The sequence below is a fragment of the Ceratosolen solmsi genome, unplaced genomic scaffold (assembly GCF_000503995.2).
Source record: "Ceratosolen solmsi marchali unplaced genomic scaffold, CerSol_1.0 scaffold61, whole genome shotgun sequence".
Classification (NCBI taxonomy): Eukaryota; Metazoa; Arthropoda; class Insecta; order Hymenoptera; family Agaonidae; genus Ceratosolen; species Ceratosolen solmsi.
In genome coordinates this window covers 3,712,185-3,730,486 of record NW_011948435.1, presented here as the reverse complement: position 1 = coordinate 3,730,486, position 18,302 = coordinate 3,712,185, and the positions used below count along the sequence as shown (strand labels likewise).

Below are 18,302 nucleotides of genomic sequence, written 5' to 3'. Positions count from 1 at the left end.
AAAAAAGAATAAGGCTTGTTAAGTATAAAATATTTTGGTTTTTGATCAACGAATGAATGATTAAAATAAATGGTCGCACAAGTGTTTGGTAATCAATTGGTGGGACGTAAAAAGAAATGTAGCGTGAGATTAGATATTTGTCGAATTAGCGAGAGAGAGAGAGAGAGAGAGAGAGAGAGAGAGAGAGAGAGAGAGAGAGGAGATAAAAAGTTTTGGAAGGGTATTGAATATGAGTTCGAGTCAATGACAGGCAGCTGCTGACTAATTAAATGGATGATTAAAACGTATGGGCCAAGACATGTCATTGACCCGGATGTACTGATCGTGTGGAACATCGATTAGTGACTAGCGACTATCGAGTCTGCATTATCATACCAAACAGTGTTTACGCAATCGTGAAGCATTCAATGTTCTATTAGCCATATTTTCCTACTCCCAATCCTATAAAAATTTTCCTTAATACAATTACGATGTGTCCAATAGTTTTATATCCAATGACACGACTCTCTTCCGAATTCATTAATCTCACTGTATTTGGTACTCTATATTTATCTCCATTACATTACAAATACAAAACATTTGTCAAATATTTTTCAAACGCTACGTGGGTGTGTGTGTAAGTGATAACTAAATATGTCTTATTATGGATTTATTATGAATTTAACGACAAAGAAATATATGAGCTGGGCCGGATAGATAGGTCATTGATTATTATGAATAATTAGAATTATCACAATGATGCTTTGATATTTGATGGATTTTCAATAATATTGTTTCGATAATATTATTAATTTAACATGCGGTAGTCACGTTATTTAACTTTAAACTCTCGAGCCAACGACGATTGTTACTACTTGGGTATAAACGCATCTCCCCATGGGACTATTATTTTCCTGTCAGCGGCTCTCTTCTTTTTTATTCTCGAGGCGTGAGGAACGTCGAAGAATATTAGTGCGTTCTGTTTTTGGAATATAAAAATTCTACCAATAATTTCCTATGCATAATAAATTTATAAAATTACTTGGCATTCTGAAAAGTTAGCAAATCGTCAATATTTAAATTAGCGAAATTAAGAAATTAAATTAAAATATTGACAATTCTGACAAACTTTTTCAAGTATTATTTATTATAATGAAAAAAAAAAAATTATGAGATTCTGATTCAAATCATTTCCGATAATAGAGCAATTTTTATTTAACTAACAAGTTAATTTTTATAATTAACTTATATTTTCCTTTAACTATATACTATTTTATAATTAATTTTGTTAATTATTTCGAATAATGTTGTAGGTTATATTATGCATTAAATTTGTAATCTATTAAACACGTGCAGAAACGAGAAATACATGTGACTTTAAATTGAATATAAATTGAAGAAAATTAATTAGCGAATATAAGATTATTTTAAAAACAATTGTCACACTCCATCGTAAAAATGTAAATTTAATTTATCAATTAGCTTATCAAATTTATACGTTTCCCCATATTGCTGGTTAAATCGCAAGATTTTTCCTGTCGCTTGTAAAATAAAATTCAAACCGTCAATAATGCGATTCATTCCAATAATTTCAAATCCTTATTGCAGAGTTTAATGTGTCTTTGGCTGCATCAGTGATTCGAATCATAACATTATTTCCCGGCAAGGGATAAGCGCTGCTTTATCTAACGCGTAAACCGAATGATCCACAATAGATCGCTCAATAACGATCGTCTTCTCCGCACATTCAAAATAGTGCGATGACACACGAAACATACGGATTCGCAAAATGCCTCGTCGCTTTCTCCCTCGAGCGCACATTTTACTAAATTCGCACCAGCTATATTATTGGAAAAATGATTTCAGATATGAGGATGCTTTCAGACAATTTTCATGTTGCTGAATAACCGGAGATGATGCATTTTCGTCGACTGACTTTAGAAAATTCAGCTGCTATTTGCTCCAAGCACTCGATGATTGATGAAAATACTAGTTATTGTATGGAATAAACAAATAATATAAATATTTATCATTAATATCGATAGCAGTATTGCCAACGTATATCTGCTTTTTTTTTTTTATTATTCATTTTCTTAAATATGTATGAATAGCTCCTCGCATCGAACGTAAAGATATAAATTCTAATTAATTAAATATAATCTATGAAAGTCCATTGCGTCATGTAGTCACTTGTTGAATAAATATAAATGCAATAAGTATAACACAATACTGATCGATATAAAGAATTTGATTGTTTTTACATATTTTTACCAGAAAATTTTCGAGCGCAGCGATACAATATTATTAAATAATAATAATATATATATATATATATATATATATATATATATATATATAATATTGTCGCTCGCGCCCAATAATGTGAGAGACAAGAATTTTCCATATATTAATAATTTTCTCAACAGTTCATATCCTTTTGAATATTGTGCATTCTTTACAATTCTTATGATAAAACTTTAAAACCTTTAAATACTCCTTTAAATTAAATTCTGTTTAATTTGACAAACATTGAGCCTCTATCTATTTTATTAGGAAATCAATAAAATGATACGGAATATGAATGTACTATATATTTCTACGACGCACCCAATATTTAATGAAAAATTAAAGCCAATTCAATTCATATTGAAAATTAAAGAATATTATTTACATATTTATTAACGGTAAGCAATTAAATAAGTACTTTAGTATTTCACTGGAAGTATTGCTATCTTATTGATAAAAAATTCCTTCAATATCAAATTTTAATCTCACTTAATGAAAATAATTATGTTAATCTATTATCTTATTAAAACGTTAAATTAGTAAAACTTAAAAAAAATGCTTTTTTTTTTTTTTTTTTTTTTTTTTTAATAAAAAGTGAAATAGTCGAGTAGTTGAGATATTGTCCGATTAAAATTTAAAACTCCATATAATACGTAAAACTCTAATAAATTTTCCAAGTAGTTTAAGTATGCTGTTAGTCAGGCAGGAAAATTCTAACAAACTTTCAATTATATTTAACCGCTATTTCAATAATATTATAAATAATATTTTCGTTTAATATTATTATAATCAAGTATACCTTAATATTTTCTGAATCTCTAACGCTTATTTCAATGTTCAGTAGTATAAAAGTAAACATAAATAAGAATAAAATAATATATTTTTTATAAATTCAAAATTTAATTTTACAATATATATGTTATTTATATATTTTATACTTACCTCGTGTATTTTAAAATATTTTTTTTTGTTAATTTCTTTATTAACCGAATCAAATAAATTCTTCTGTTAAAAAACATTTTAATACATTTCAGAGATTTTAATTAGACTATTTAACACTTCAATTTATGAAATGTCGTTCTCAATGAATAGTATTCTAAGAAAAAATAGAAATAGAAAAAAGATCAAATTAACGGAGAATTATAAATATACTCTGGTCAATTATTACTATAAAAAATCTTAATTATTAATTCTTTATTATTTATTCATTTCAAGTAGAGAGTTTAATTTTGTGTTTAAACTATTAAAGCAAATTAAATATTACATGTACTTTCGTAATTTGCCAATATCGGTTGATATGGTATATATTAAGGAAACAAATCCTTATTTACAAGGGTATCTCTCATTATCAAACGAATCAACAAACATTTCGTCCGTAACACGCTCAAAGAGATATATTTACCATCCAAAATCTATTCCTGCAATTATCCAGAATTCGAGGTGCAACGCCTCGCAATATTTTCCGAATATGTTATAGCAAATACTAGGTTAAAGCGCCGTCATTTCATTGACTTTAACAAAATCTCACCTAAATCCAGACCATGGAGCGAGGGTGGCATGGACAGCAATACGACGATCAGAATTTCCTGAAGAAAGCGATAACTGACAGGACCGAAAGGTGGCATGTTTAAAAACCATTAGGTAGTATCCCTCCTCGTTGAACGGCACCTCATCTCGGATCAAATCCTTTCTCGCGAATCATTCGGCCTTAAGTTTTATTATTAATGTTTTCTGCCACAGTGCCTCGATCTTTCCATTATATACTTATGCCTAGAAAATACAATATCGTTATAATGAGTTAAAATTTTAAAAAGAAAAAAAAAATTATGAATGCAATGCTTTCCTTTGTTTTTTTTTTTTGTTTTTTTTTTTTTGTTTTTTTAAGTATAGCTACCAAAAAATTTATCGTACAATTATTTTATTTCGAGCAATGAGACTAGATAGATTGTCGAGAATTTTGTATTGAACATAACATTGTATACATTGAATTGGTAACGTAGATCGTAAAAATACAAAATTATTATTACATAAGTAATGTAGAAAATTCCTGAAATTATGAAAAAATTAATACTGAAACATTAGTCCGATATAGGAATTCAATATAATAAAATTTTAAGGGAGTGACAATACTCAAATTTTTAATCTAACTATAGATAATTTTTCTTCCTTTAATTATTCATCAAAATACTTAACATAGTTAAGTATTAAATAATAGTATTATAATAGTTTTCGAATGAATTTAATATCATATAGTTTGAATTTTGTACTTTCAACTTAATAGTTCCAACATCATTTTCTAACAGATATAGTTTATTGAAAATTATATATTCGAGCATATAATTGCAGGCATTGTACATTAAGTGGAACATATACAATATATTTACAATTAATTTACCGTAATTATCTATTATATTATTGCCATATAATATATTAGATATACTATATAATATATTAGATATTTATACTATATAAAACATTGAGCTTCATATCGTATTTTTACATCATCCGATCCAGCCAATGTTTGCATAACTATCGAATTATCATCGTAAAGGAATGAAAGTCGAGGAAGCAAAGCCGCGAGGAAATGATCGGAGAAACGTAAGAATTTTATTAAGTCGTAATCCTGAAAATCTCACTAATCCGGAGCATTTTAAAGAGAGCGTGGATATTCAAATGGCCATTGTAACATCCGATACATAAACTCTCAACATAAACGCCATTTTCTCTCGGTGACTCCCAAACGAAAAATCAATTGCACAGGCGCTCGCCTCGTATTGCTTCGTCTCGTCTCATCTCGCGGCGCTGCATCTAGATTCGCAAGACCGACGTTTCATCGGCTGCGACACGCGTACGTGCTTTGCATAAATCAACAGTCGGCGCGAGCCACCACTCCATCATCTGCATCATTCACACGTCCCCCCCCCCTCCCGAGAGTGTAAGAGACGTCAAAAGAGGAAAGAGCTTTTTTTAGTCGCGGCGCCGCGAGGACCTTACAATTGTGTAGCGTCAATGACGTTCGTGCCTCGCGCATCCCAATAGAATAAATGACATTCGCTTGTGGATCTGTGTGGTGGATCGATGTGGAGACGAGAGAAAAAATTGATGGATAGATTACGTGACTGATTTTTAAATAATTCATGTTGTGGCTTGCAATTTTATGCCAATTTCAAGCAATAAAGCTGTAACGAATGTTGGTTTGTTGTTGCTCGTATTAATGGGAGCAGCCGCTTCGTAGATTCATCCTCCTGCTCCTTATACGATCAAGAATTTATTCAACAATTCATAACCTTTGACATCCAAAAGCTATCGAACGTAATAATTATAAAAGGAGTCACTTTCAACAGCCTCATTACAAAAAGAAACATTTGTTCATTTAATATAGTGTCGTGACTCAAAGAAACGCAATTTATTATGCTCGTCTTCGATAATTCCATATGCAGAATCGTTATATGCATTAAATATACACTAAATACATGATATTTATTGAATTTAATGCAAGCATTATGTAAGTATAATATAATATTAGATTGTTTATCATAGCAAATTCAATAAAATAAAGATAAAAAGGGGATTTTTTTTTTTTTTTTTTTTTTTTTTTTTTTTTATCAATTACCACGATCCCATACGAATAATCTATATTTTTTTTTGTCTATATACAATATTTTATGTAATTTTTTCTATAATTTAAATTTTAATCAATAATTGAATGTACAATAATTATACTTGGCATAATTGCCAATAACAATTATTACAACATTACCTTCAAATTCACCAAAATTCAGTTATATGTGTTCTAATCACTAGTAATATGATAAAATATGAATAAATAAAAACTTTTTTTTTATAAAAAACCATAATGTGTAAATGATATGCATACATTCAAAGACAACAATTGGCAATAAGAGCATGTATGTTATGACAATTTTTGCAAGTAGTTAGAGTATAAACAATATACATAAATAAGAGAATAGGGAACTTTTTGCTGGCTATATTTGATGAATTATGTGCACAAATTTTTCACGTGTATGAAAATAATAAAATTAGTGTGAATATTCTTACAATTTCAAAGTGGAACTCTATTATTTAAACTCGGATAGTCTCGCGGTGTGTGTGTATATATATATATATATATATATATATATATATATATATATATATATATGCACATTTATGAATTTTCAATGTATTTAAAATACAGTAGCTGTGCATTTATTTATGTGTATTTATGCAAAATTCTGTGACTTTTCATTGTATCGAATATGAAAAATGATTTGCTTCAAAATTTTTTATTCAAAATTTTCTTAATTTAAAACGCATTATTTACTATTTACTTCTTTTAAATTAAAAGAACAAAAACACAGAGAAAAATTTACTTCAAGGAAGTTATGTATAATTATTTCTTGTTTTTTTTTTCTTCAAAAAAATAAAAAATTACGATAATCATATATCGACAGTCTGGATAAGAAGATTTATTCGTAATATTTAAAAATTTTCTAAAAATTGTTATCTATTTGTTACTAAACTGTTCGAAATTTTATAAAAACTGTCAAATACTATTATCAAACATATATATTAACGACAATTATAAATTCTAATATTATTACAAAGAAAATTTGTAAGAAACATTATTATATGTAACATTTTATTTTACATTAGCTTACTTATAAAATTAATCCAATACTTTTCTCGAATAATATAATCCATTATCATTTTAGGATTTCAATTAAAAATTTTATATTTTAATTATATCTTTTAGTAAAATCACAATTAATTTCAAATGAAAATTTGTTAATATATTTGATAATATATATTTCTATTAATAAAAGCATTCACTTTTATTTGCTAATTATTACTCAATTCATATATATATATATATATATATATATATATATATTATATATGTATATCATTTTTAATGTTAATACATAATAATAAAAAAAATTGTATTATAATTTTACATAGATAAGTAATGTATCGAAAAGAAATTTTTTTTTATGAAACCACTGGACTATCATTCAAGTTCAAATAGAAATACCTTTTCTTCATAATATATTAGGAAAACATATTTAAAATGTTTGCAATGCATTATAATAAGATTATACGAACAAACGGTACTAAACATAAAAATTAAGCTTTAAATGAATACAAAATTTACACAAACAATGAGATAAATATTAGATTTCAATTATCTTTATTGCTTACAAACAAAATTCACATATATAATGAAGTATTTGGACGTTTTCAAATATGTTTTTCTACTAAACAATTTTTCCGCACTATTTTATTCGTGTTAATTTACAGAATAATAAATGAAATGAAAAAATAAGCTCCTCAATATTTATTTGAAATTTTGTTTATAACTCTATAGAAGCCTTTATAAAAACGTCATAAAAATATAAAAATAAATCTATGTATTAATTCATTATCATAGTATGGTAATACTATTTGACGAAACTTTTAATGATAATTTAAGCCAATCGTTCGTAAGTATTAAATTTATCATTGGAGATTAAATTAAAGTCTTTAATAATCGATAGCATTATAATGTTGTAAAGTTATTTATTTGTACCAAATATGCCACAAAGTTACCGTTCATATGGCAATACATTGAAATGCATTGTAATTGAAATGATCTTACAAATGTTTTATTTGTGGAAAAATGACGGAAATTTTACAGTCTCGTTATTTCATTCATTGAAAGCCATTGGAACCGCCAAATCCTTGCTTAACGAGACGGATTTTAAAGTTTCTCGCTGCCGCCTACATTGGGCAAATGTATGCCTCTCTTTTTTCGCTATATCGCTTTCCGACTCTACTTTCATTCGTCTCTCTCGTTCTTCTCCTCACAGGGCTATGCTCTCTCTCTCTCTCTCTCTCGCTTGTCCGCGCACGTTGGAAGCGAGTCTCTTCCCTTGATAAATCCGTCACGCTCGGTTGGATTAAGTGAGAACGAAGCTAGCGCCCTCTCAAAGACAAGTCACCTCCGCCTTTCTACGTCTCGTAATTGTTGATCTTTCGTATCCTTGAGCTCGTGAAATTAGAAGTGGCATATATTTACTTCAATCAGAAATAAAGACACGTGCGAGTCTTCTCCTCTTTTCACTCCCATAATTATTCAATTTATTTTTTTTTTCCAGCGAGTACAGGCGCTGTAGTGCGAGCACGAGTGCGAGAACGTTGACTTTTGTGCTTTCTTAAATAAAAAGTCTGGTAGTTGATGCTGCAATTGCACTCGCAAGCTCAAAGGACGAGCCTGTAACGTTATTAAAAAAAAAAAAAAAAAGAGAGAGAAAGAAAAAAAAATGTCTCTTAGAAAAAGTTTAATCGCGTTATGCTATCATAATCCAATGAACTTTATTTCAGGCTACATGAAGAAAAAAATTACTTTACATACGTATCGTTTTTCTCTATAAATTCATTTTGAGCTTAAAATACTCCAATACTCACCATAGTAATATCGAGTATAAAGTAAAATATAAATTAAAATTTTTCATTACACAGTACATTAAAGTAATCTCGTCACCCGACTGCACTGTAAATATTACGACGTTTCGTTAAAAGTTTATGTCGGCAATATTTTTGTCTGCTGGAAAATTACAGCAATAAAGAAGTCGAAATCTCGGAATAAGTCCACTCCGACTCTTAAAAAGTGTTTATTTCGAACCGCTAGTCGAGCGCTCGCAAAGTGGCTCGTTCAGTTACCGCAAGCAACGTCGCACTGCTCGCAGATTTTCCAGTATGAATTCAAAGTAGAAGAGAAGAAAGAAGGAAGAGAGTAGCCGAGAGAGAGAGAGAGAGAGAGAGAGAGAGAGAGAGAGAGAGAAAGAGAGAGAGAAATACGTCATTGGAGGATCAAATAAATAAATAAAATAAATGAAATAAAATAAAATAGCATAAAAAAAAAAAGCGCATGGGAAAATAAAGTGGTAGAGGTTGTTTGTTCAACCCGCGCGTTTTCCAACATTTATTCACCCGCTTTTTCCATCTGACCCTATTCTTGCTTGTCTAACAATCCGTATATCGACTTTGGCCGCGCACTCGAAAAGCGCCGAAGGAATACAAAATGCATGTACTTTTAAAGACGCGGGGCATTTCCTTAAATAAGCGCGTATCGAGGTGCTTCACTGGAAGATTCCCTATAAAAATTGCACCCTTGCGCTTAACAAGTGAGCAAATGCCCTTTTACCGTTCGTATTTATGATCGCACAATAGGGGATGGCTTTGTTAAGGAAAGCATAGACGAAGATATTCCGCGTGTCTGAAAAGCGCGGCTCTTCCCTTATGCGTAGACAATTTTTTTTTTCTTTTCTTTCGAAATATACGACGCCATCTATTGGCATGTTCAGTATGGTAATATACTTATAGGAAGTTAGATGTTTTCACTCAATGCCAATTACGTGAGAGATAAAACGAGAGATAGGATAAACAGATTTTATCATATCAACGCTTTGCGTAAAGAGGCAAAAAAATACAATTTCATTTGAACTTTTGAATAAATAATCCGCTGCTGGTTTAAGTGAACTCGATATTATGATATTAATTTTAACTTTTGCTAAACCAGAGCTTCAACATATAAAATCAAAAGAAAACGATCCCACCATTTCAATTACAATTACGTTCGTAGATTAGATATCCAAGTGGTTTTAATAATTACAAATTTATGAATTTGTTATTTGTCGAAAACACATTGTGACAGTTAAATTGCCGTGAAAGTTCTTGGCGTAATCATGAATTATTCAAATTGACAAATAAAATTTAGCTACCCGTGAAATTCTATAGATATGTTATAAATTTATTATCCAAGTGGTATCGATGTTATTACAAATAATCCCAATTAGTCTATAAAATATCAATATTCAATTTGATGTCCAAAAAATATAGGATGAATGCATTTAACATCACCTAGTGCTTGTGCATATACATGCATGATCACCCACACTATACACGTCGAGGCTTGCTAAAAGGGTTGCTGTAGACTAAAGGGCGGTGTCTACACCACAAAATAATGCTACGTGACTAGAATAACGATGATCCCCCTAAAATACTGAAAAGGAGTCGGTTGAAGCGACTGCGAGGGCTGTCGGAAGGACAACGAAACATCAGATGCAACGGACAGAATGACAGCGCCGTCAGTACCGGTAGCCGTCGCGAATGAAACCGCCTTTTCCAAATTATCATCCACCCTAAATAAAATAAAAAAACTCTATTGAGCCATTCTCAATCTACTCAGGCTGATCTATTAACCTGCTGCTGCTGCTGCTGCTGCTGCTGCTGCTGCTGCTGCTTGACGACAGCAAACTATAGTTGGCAATATTTACGTTACGCAATTCCTACACCAATCAGCAATAATACATATATATATATATATATATATATATATATATATATATATATAAACATTTAAAATTCTAATTGTTAATTATAAGTTATTTATGAAAATAATGAAATCATAGTTAAGAATTTTAAATATACTATAAATAATTTTCGGGAAATTAAACTTCAGTTATTTGCTCGACATCGCTTTCCACAAATTTGCATGTAATTAGTTTATAATTTTATTATTCGTTTCTTCAATACATTCAATGTATTGAATTAGTAATAAATTTAGAAAGAAAATTGAAATTTTGTTTTTATAGTTAAATTTATACAACTAATTCAATTCAATTTTCATTAAGATTCGATTAAGATTTATCAGTAGATAAAGATCATTAGATAAATATTTATAGAAACAAGTAAATACATTATGATTCATATATCCATTTTATATAACATTTTCGTTCATTTTAATACCTCAAACATTAAAATTTGTACATTAAAAAAAAAAAAAAAAATGTGTATAAACCTTTGATTAAAACAAGTTTAATGTAATAAAAATATGATTTTATTAATTCATTAACTTTTAATTAACTTAGTTATTGAACAGTACAAATTTATCTGGCAAAAAACATATTCAAGAGTTCCGTCATATATGCGAATATTTCCTTAAAGTTGGAGAAAATGGGAAATCTGAAAGTAATGGAGAGACAGAGAGAAAGGTAAAATCACTTGAAAATCCCACGAGCTTTATAGCTGTACTAGTAGATTTACAGTGCAATGAGAGATATGAATAGCGATAACTGTCAATACACCGAAGCCCACTGCCGCACTTTCTTCGATAAATCTACATCTCTACGTGGGTAAAAGTACCAAAATTTTATTACAGTCGTGACTATTTATTTATTATATATTTATATATATATATATATATATATATATATATGTATGTATAATGTCATGGATAAAATAAAATTGCATTTGATTATAGTAGCCGCATAGAGTGAGGTGACAGTGCAACCAATAGTATTGCAAAGATAAGAAAAAGAGGACAGTATTAAAGCATCGTTAATTTTAGTCATTCGATTCCATTCAATCAGATAGCAATAGCTTTTTCGACATAGTACTTGCCTAAACAGAGATAATGCCAAGATTTAAGTGCTTCAGTAAAGACGGGACCGTCCACTTTGCTATCTTCCGATACTTTTCTTTACCCCAAAATTCGATACTATTTATACGCTAATTCTAATATTACGGACACAATAAAACGTGGACGTATCTTTGACTATTATAATGGTACTGGTACTCTTGTGAAAGCTCCCGAGAATACTTATGCGTCATGCACTATATCAATTCGTATAGAAATTTCGTTGTACGGAACTAACGAGCACTTATGCCCACGTTTTATTGGAACAATAATAAAATAGAAAAATTGTAGAGAGCTATTTATTTTATTAGGCCTGTTAGAAGGAATAAGTGAAAATAAATGGTTAAAAAAAAAAAAAAAAAAAAAACGAATAAGAATGGAAGGCTACTTGATGACATTGATTACATCATTACTCGGATCAGAAATTATTTCCAATTATTGATTCAAAAAATATAATATTTTTTAATGACAGCTAAAGTACATAGTTAAAATAATTTATTTTTTTGTTTGTTTAAACTTTTACTTATATATAATATTTATAAATATTATGTACTAAATAAAAAAACAAAATTCCATCAATTACTTTGATATTTTCTAATTACAAATATTTCATGATTTATAGCTAGAAATACATAGATACAAACCAATCAATTCTTATTCATAATCAAAGTAACAATGTAATTAAATATCTTTCACTTCTAATTTTTTTGTTTTTACTATTGTTAATATATCGCTTTATTAATAGATATTCATAAAACTGGTAATGTAATGGATCATGAATTACAAGATTATCTGGGTATTTCTCATCCACTTTATGATTCTGAACAGAATTTACAACCTCATGGACATACTCTCTCTCTCTCTCAAAGTTTATTTCCATATTAATATATATATATATATATATATATATATATATATTTCAAAACTGTCGCCACAAAGAACTTCACAGTTTAAATATTTCTACCATTGCACTAAAGTTTCAAAATTAAAGACGACCATTAAGTGCGTTATTAACTTGTATGACTTCTTCTTATGTTCCCCTTTCTCACAATTAATTGTAACAAGTGAAAAACTCGAGAGAATACAAAATAAAATTAACTTTTTAATTATTAATCAAATATTTAATGCATTATAATAACTTATCAGCTATTTTTATTAAATACGTAAATATATAATAGTGAGTAAAGAGTCTTTATATTTTACAATTTACAAGATTTCAATATAATTGATTAAATTAATACAAATAGGGATTACTTAAATTTTCATAAAATTAACAAAATAGATTTTTTCACATATATTTCGAAATAACAATATATTTCTTGTATTATGATGATTAAAATTCCGTTACTTAATGATTGACCGTTAAAGTGAATAAAATTATTTCTTATTCATATGCATACTATATGTATGTGTTTTATTTCATTAAATATAATCTTATTATTCACAGGTAGATGTACACATTAATAATTATGAGTTTTGTATTTTTAATAAACTTTTAATACAACGAAATGTAACAGAAAAATTATTTTCTTAAGAATAAAATTGTCTCTCATGAATTTTCTTCATAAATATCTCTACTTTTCAAATATATGGAAATTATTAAACTTTATAATCTACAAATCAATAATAATAATAATTTGTTTTATACCATTAATATATTAAAAGTATAGTTTTCATTTACATAATTCAGAGAATTATTATGGAATTAAATTATGTAAATGTTCTGTGTAAGTTTTACTTTTAATTACATTGCTCTACCGTACATGTATTTTAAATTGAATTATTACATGTTTATTTATCCAAGAATTTTAAACTATTAATTTAAATAATAATTTTGTTATACACTTTTTCATTTAAATAAATTCAACAGGTTAAAATGTAGTTATTTATTCAATTTATAAACGAAATCTTAAATGATAAAAAAATATATCAAAGTTACCAAACATTGAATCCAGAATGAAAGTTTATAATCCTATTTCATAAAATAGATTTGCAATTAAAACTATATAATTATACAAAAAAATATACTAATTAAATTTATTATATAAAGAATATTAAAAACAGTTTCAAAGCAAAGTAAAGAAAAACGAAAAAAGTAGAAAAAGTATGAAATTCAAAGATAAAAAAAAATTATTCTAGATAATGTGTGTGTGTGTGTGTGTGTGTATGTAAGTATCAATTGTTAATAAAAGATTTATTGAATTAACTTTTATATAAGTTAAATATATAACCTATATAATATTTGATCTACTAGTAGATTTATTAATATATTTTGACAGTTTCAGTTCAATACACATAGGCATGTACTATTTGATAATAAAGTGAAATAAAATATTATGCAAACGTTCAGGCATGCATTTCAAAATTTGGAAATTCATTATGAAATATAGTTACAAGTATGTTTTTGAACAAATTGTTAGTAATTTTATTTAATAAATAAAATAGCCAAATAAAAAAAATGTACATAAAATCACGAACTTAAAAATTGTATAGTTTCATATATAATTTAAATAATTAATATTATTTAATATTTGCATTAATTTTGCATTCCAATGTATAAAAAAAATTATTCGCCTTAACTATTCTAATACATCATATCCTATGATATACTAACTATCTATATTCTATACATAAATGTATATATTTTTCAGACAGTATTGATAAAATAGAAAACAAATGAAATTAGATCATATTCTACACAGAAACAGAAGTGACGAAGGAAAATCTGTCATAAAGTATGAAAGAGATATTTTTCCCCGTTCAATCTTCTCATCTAACTTTTTAGCTCACTCAGACACTATCCTTCATACTCTTTCTTACTTTTGCCAACATTTTCCATTGCTATTTCTCTCTCTCTCTCTCTCTCTCTCTCTCTATCTCTCTCTCTCTTTATCTATCTATGCAACCTGAAAGGACAAGTTTTTCTTTTTAGAATTCAGGATTCGTACTCACGCTTCCTCGCACTGGCTTTAGTGAAAGAGCGACGTTTGGATTTTCAAAGAAAATCTTCTCAGTCTTGTTTGAAAAACATTTATTGCAATTGTAAAATTTAATAAAATTTTATTTCTGAAAGTCAGATTAGAGATGCATATAATTGTAATATTTTTTCTATTACTCTATTCTTATAAATATCAACATTAACAATAAACAATAGAAACGAGTGCTTTAATTAATTAAAAACTAAATATTAATGTAAAATTTATGTTTCAAGTGAACTTATGAGTTTTAGATCTTTTTTTAGCTAACATACATACAAATACTCTAATATTAATCTACCGTATTCTATTATTAATATTCTATAAATATAACAAATAAATTTCTTATTCTAATTTCATTTAGAAATTAGTTAATTCGAATTTAAATATTAAAAATTAAAAATATTAAACATCAGTTTTTTTCACAAAAACTTTTTGCTTAGGCATAAAAAATTATCCTACATAAAAAATATGTTATATTTCAGAATTAGTATATTATGAAATGAGAATTCATAATTCTCAAATACCTGAAATTATAATGCAACTTAAAGAAATAATATAGTCAGAATGAATTTGCTTACGTCAATTTTAAGCTACAAAATCACAATTACTTATGATAAAATGTTAGTTGAAATTTAAATATGTTTATAATGACAAAATATTTACATGAATAAATAGATAAATTTTTCATATTTTATTGGGAGTTATTCCAATTAAAGATTTCATAATTTGATTTTAATATCGATATAATTGTACGAATTTATAAAAACGATACTTACGTTTTTTCCCAATTTTTTTATTCATTTCGTTTCGAGGCATTTATTCTTGAATTATGAATGTATGTATTTTTCATGATTAATTTTAAGAAATCACACAATTCTTAAAATATTTTTTTTTTTTTGTTAATTATTAAATTTAAATGTAGACTACTCTTTTTAGCTATTTTGAATTGCTTTTTAGTAGAGTTTATCATAAACAATTTAATCGTATGAATAATATAAATATGTTTAGTTTCACAAAATGTTATTATTATAAATGTTATTAAATTTAAATTATTATCTCAAAACAATTGAATTTTGTATGAAAAATTTAATTTATTGAATAAATTAGAAACAAAAGGCTCATCAATATTAACTCACGTTTACAGGATTTTTGCATTCCAATGTAAAATGAAATTATCAATGTTGTCTGTATATACTTTTATTAGCTAGAAGCCATAAACGTAATTCTTATACTAGTAATTCTTCCTCATCTTCATGATCTAATGTCACATGTAACAATTCGATTTAAGGACATGGCCTTCGTGCGCGTTTGGAGATCCTTGTAAATACTCGATATCAACAGAGAATAGAAGTCCCTTGTCCGGCTGATTAAGACACCAATCTAAATTTAAACTTTTTGCCTTTTGATAATATCTTGGAAAGCTTGAACAACAGTCCATTCCTGATCATATACCTCAGAAAGGCACGAATTTCTTTATCAGTCTAGCCAAATCGATAACTCGATCCCTCATTTCCATTAAAATAAAACTAATATCGTATAATATCATTAAATTAAGAAATATCAACTAACCAAGTACAAGAGCACTAAAATGAATTAGGAAATCCTTAAACGGTATGTAAAAATATTAGAAATCACAAAGTGAACAATGACTATTATATCGTCCAATAAAGTTTATGTAAAATACAAAGTAAATCATTTTTAGCAAATCATTTGCAGTATGCTGGAGATTTTAAAATGATTATTACTAAAAGATATTCCAGTTCATTAATGACAAGTACAGTATTAATTTTCGTTATAAATATCACGAATTCATTCATTACTACATTATTTTAGTTTGAGTGATAAATTACAATAGTATTTCATTTATGAAAATTTCAAAACTATAAAATCGTGTGCGCGCGCGTGTGTTTTAATACACGCCTGATATATGAATCTAAATTCGATATATTATTTATTGAATTTTCCGCATAAAATTCAAATAAATAAGAAAGTTGCTTTATACGCAGATACAAAAACTCCAATAAGTAAAAAACATCTGATATATAAGATACATCTGCCTTTTATGAAACCGCATACATTGTAAGAATATTTTTAAGGAGAACAAATATGGATATTGAGAGAAGTTTTATTTTTTATAAATAATTTTAGATCCTATTATATATATATATATATATATATATATATCAGTTTAAAAATTGCACATTTAGAAGTAACTAAAAAACGGTAATGTTATTCTATTAAATACAATTATTGTATGAATTTACAAAAGGAACTATAGTTATTTCACAGACTTTAGAATATTACAACTTGCCAAAAATATCCGAGTTAAACATTAAAAAAAAAAAAAAAAAAAAAAAAAAAAAAAAAAAAAAAAAAAAAAAAAAAAAAAAAAAAAAAAAAAAAACCCACAAAGTCCAAACAAAACCCAACGACTTTTCAATAAAGAAATAAGAGTCAAAATTAAACTCAACAACTATAGAAGTCAGAAAAAATATTTGTTATTTTTTAAAGATTTATGTTATTGTATTGGTGGATTAAGCAACAAACAAAGTCAGAAATCTTGAAGAAAAACAAATGTTAGACAATATAATAGAATGTTTTCCGCTTCTATTCCTTTTCCACTTCCCTCTATATATCTAGTACTCAAACGAAAAGAAATTGGAACTTTTTTAAACAATTGTTCGCAATTTATTATTTTCTATGTTCAATGTAACTGGGATACAAAAAATTCCTATTAAAAATACACTTGAGTATTCGATATCTTTTTATAAAATTATAGGAGTGATATGTTATTCTTATATTATATACAATGGATTTTGAAAATTTAACTTAATTAAATATGCTTTTAAAAGGTTAAAAAAAAATTACAATACATTTTCAAACATTGGTAAATGAATTAATCTTGTGGTAAATTTTATATATATTTCTTGAAAATATGTAATAGAATAATTTCATACATTCATCTATTAAAATATTAGTATACAATAACAGTCATTATTGTCTACGTAAAATGATACGGTAATGGTTATTACAATACAAAAACTATATTAGAAACCTGTATAAGGTATGATTGATTATCAAGATTAAATGATTTCACACATTGATATGCTTACTCTACTCTTATAACAAATACATCACTTTGAGATGATTTCGAATAATAGCAAAATTTAGACAAAATTAAAATATAATATTTAAATTAAGTATGAACAATTTTGTAAATAGAAAAAAACTGAAATTTTAGTTGCCAATAAATTTTATCAATACACTCTCTCTCTCTCTCTCTCTGTCTCTCTCTCTCTCTCTTTGATATGCTTTATTTATGATAAATAATGTGACACAAAGAAATGTAGACGACGACATATAAAAAATGAATGATAGGAAATAGCATGAAAATCTATCGAACATAAATATGGAATAAAAATTATACAAGTCCAGTGTGTTTCAGACTATGAAATCTCGGTAATTATTAACTATAATGCCAAATATGGGAATCTAATTATATAATAAAATTTTGTTAAAAGAAAAAAAGTCTATCAAATTATGTTCAACGTGGATACTTATGTTTCAAATTATTATCTATTAATTAGATTAAGAATAAG

General features: G+C 27.1%; 1 protein-coding gene across 1 annotated transcript in view; it reads right to left on the bottom strand.

Moving 5' to 3' along the window:
* Positions 1-3,990, bottom strand: part of Ddr (discoidin domain-containing receptor 2) — a 126,225-nt gene extending 122,235 nt beyond the window's left edge. The window contains exon 1 of the mRNA XM_011503040.1: positions 3,794-3,990. Within this exon, the coding sequence (XP_011501342.1) occupies positions 3,794-3,890 (97 nt within the window). The 5' untranslated portion in view covers positions 3,891-3,990. The remainder of the gene's footprint in view (positions 1-3,793) is intronic.
* Positions 3,991-18,302: the final 14,312 nt, after the last annotated feature.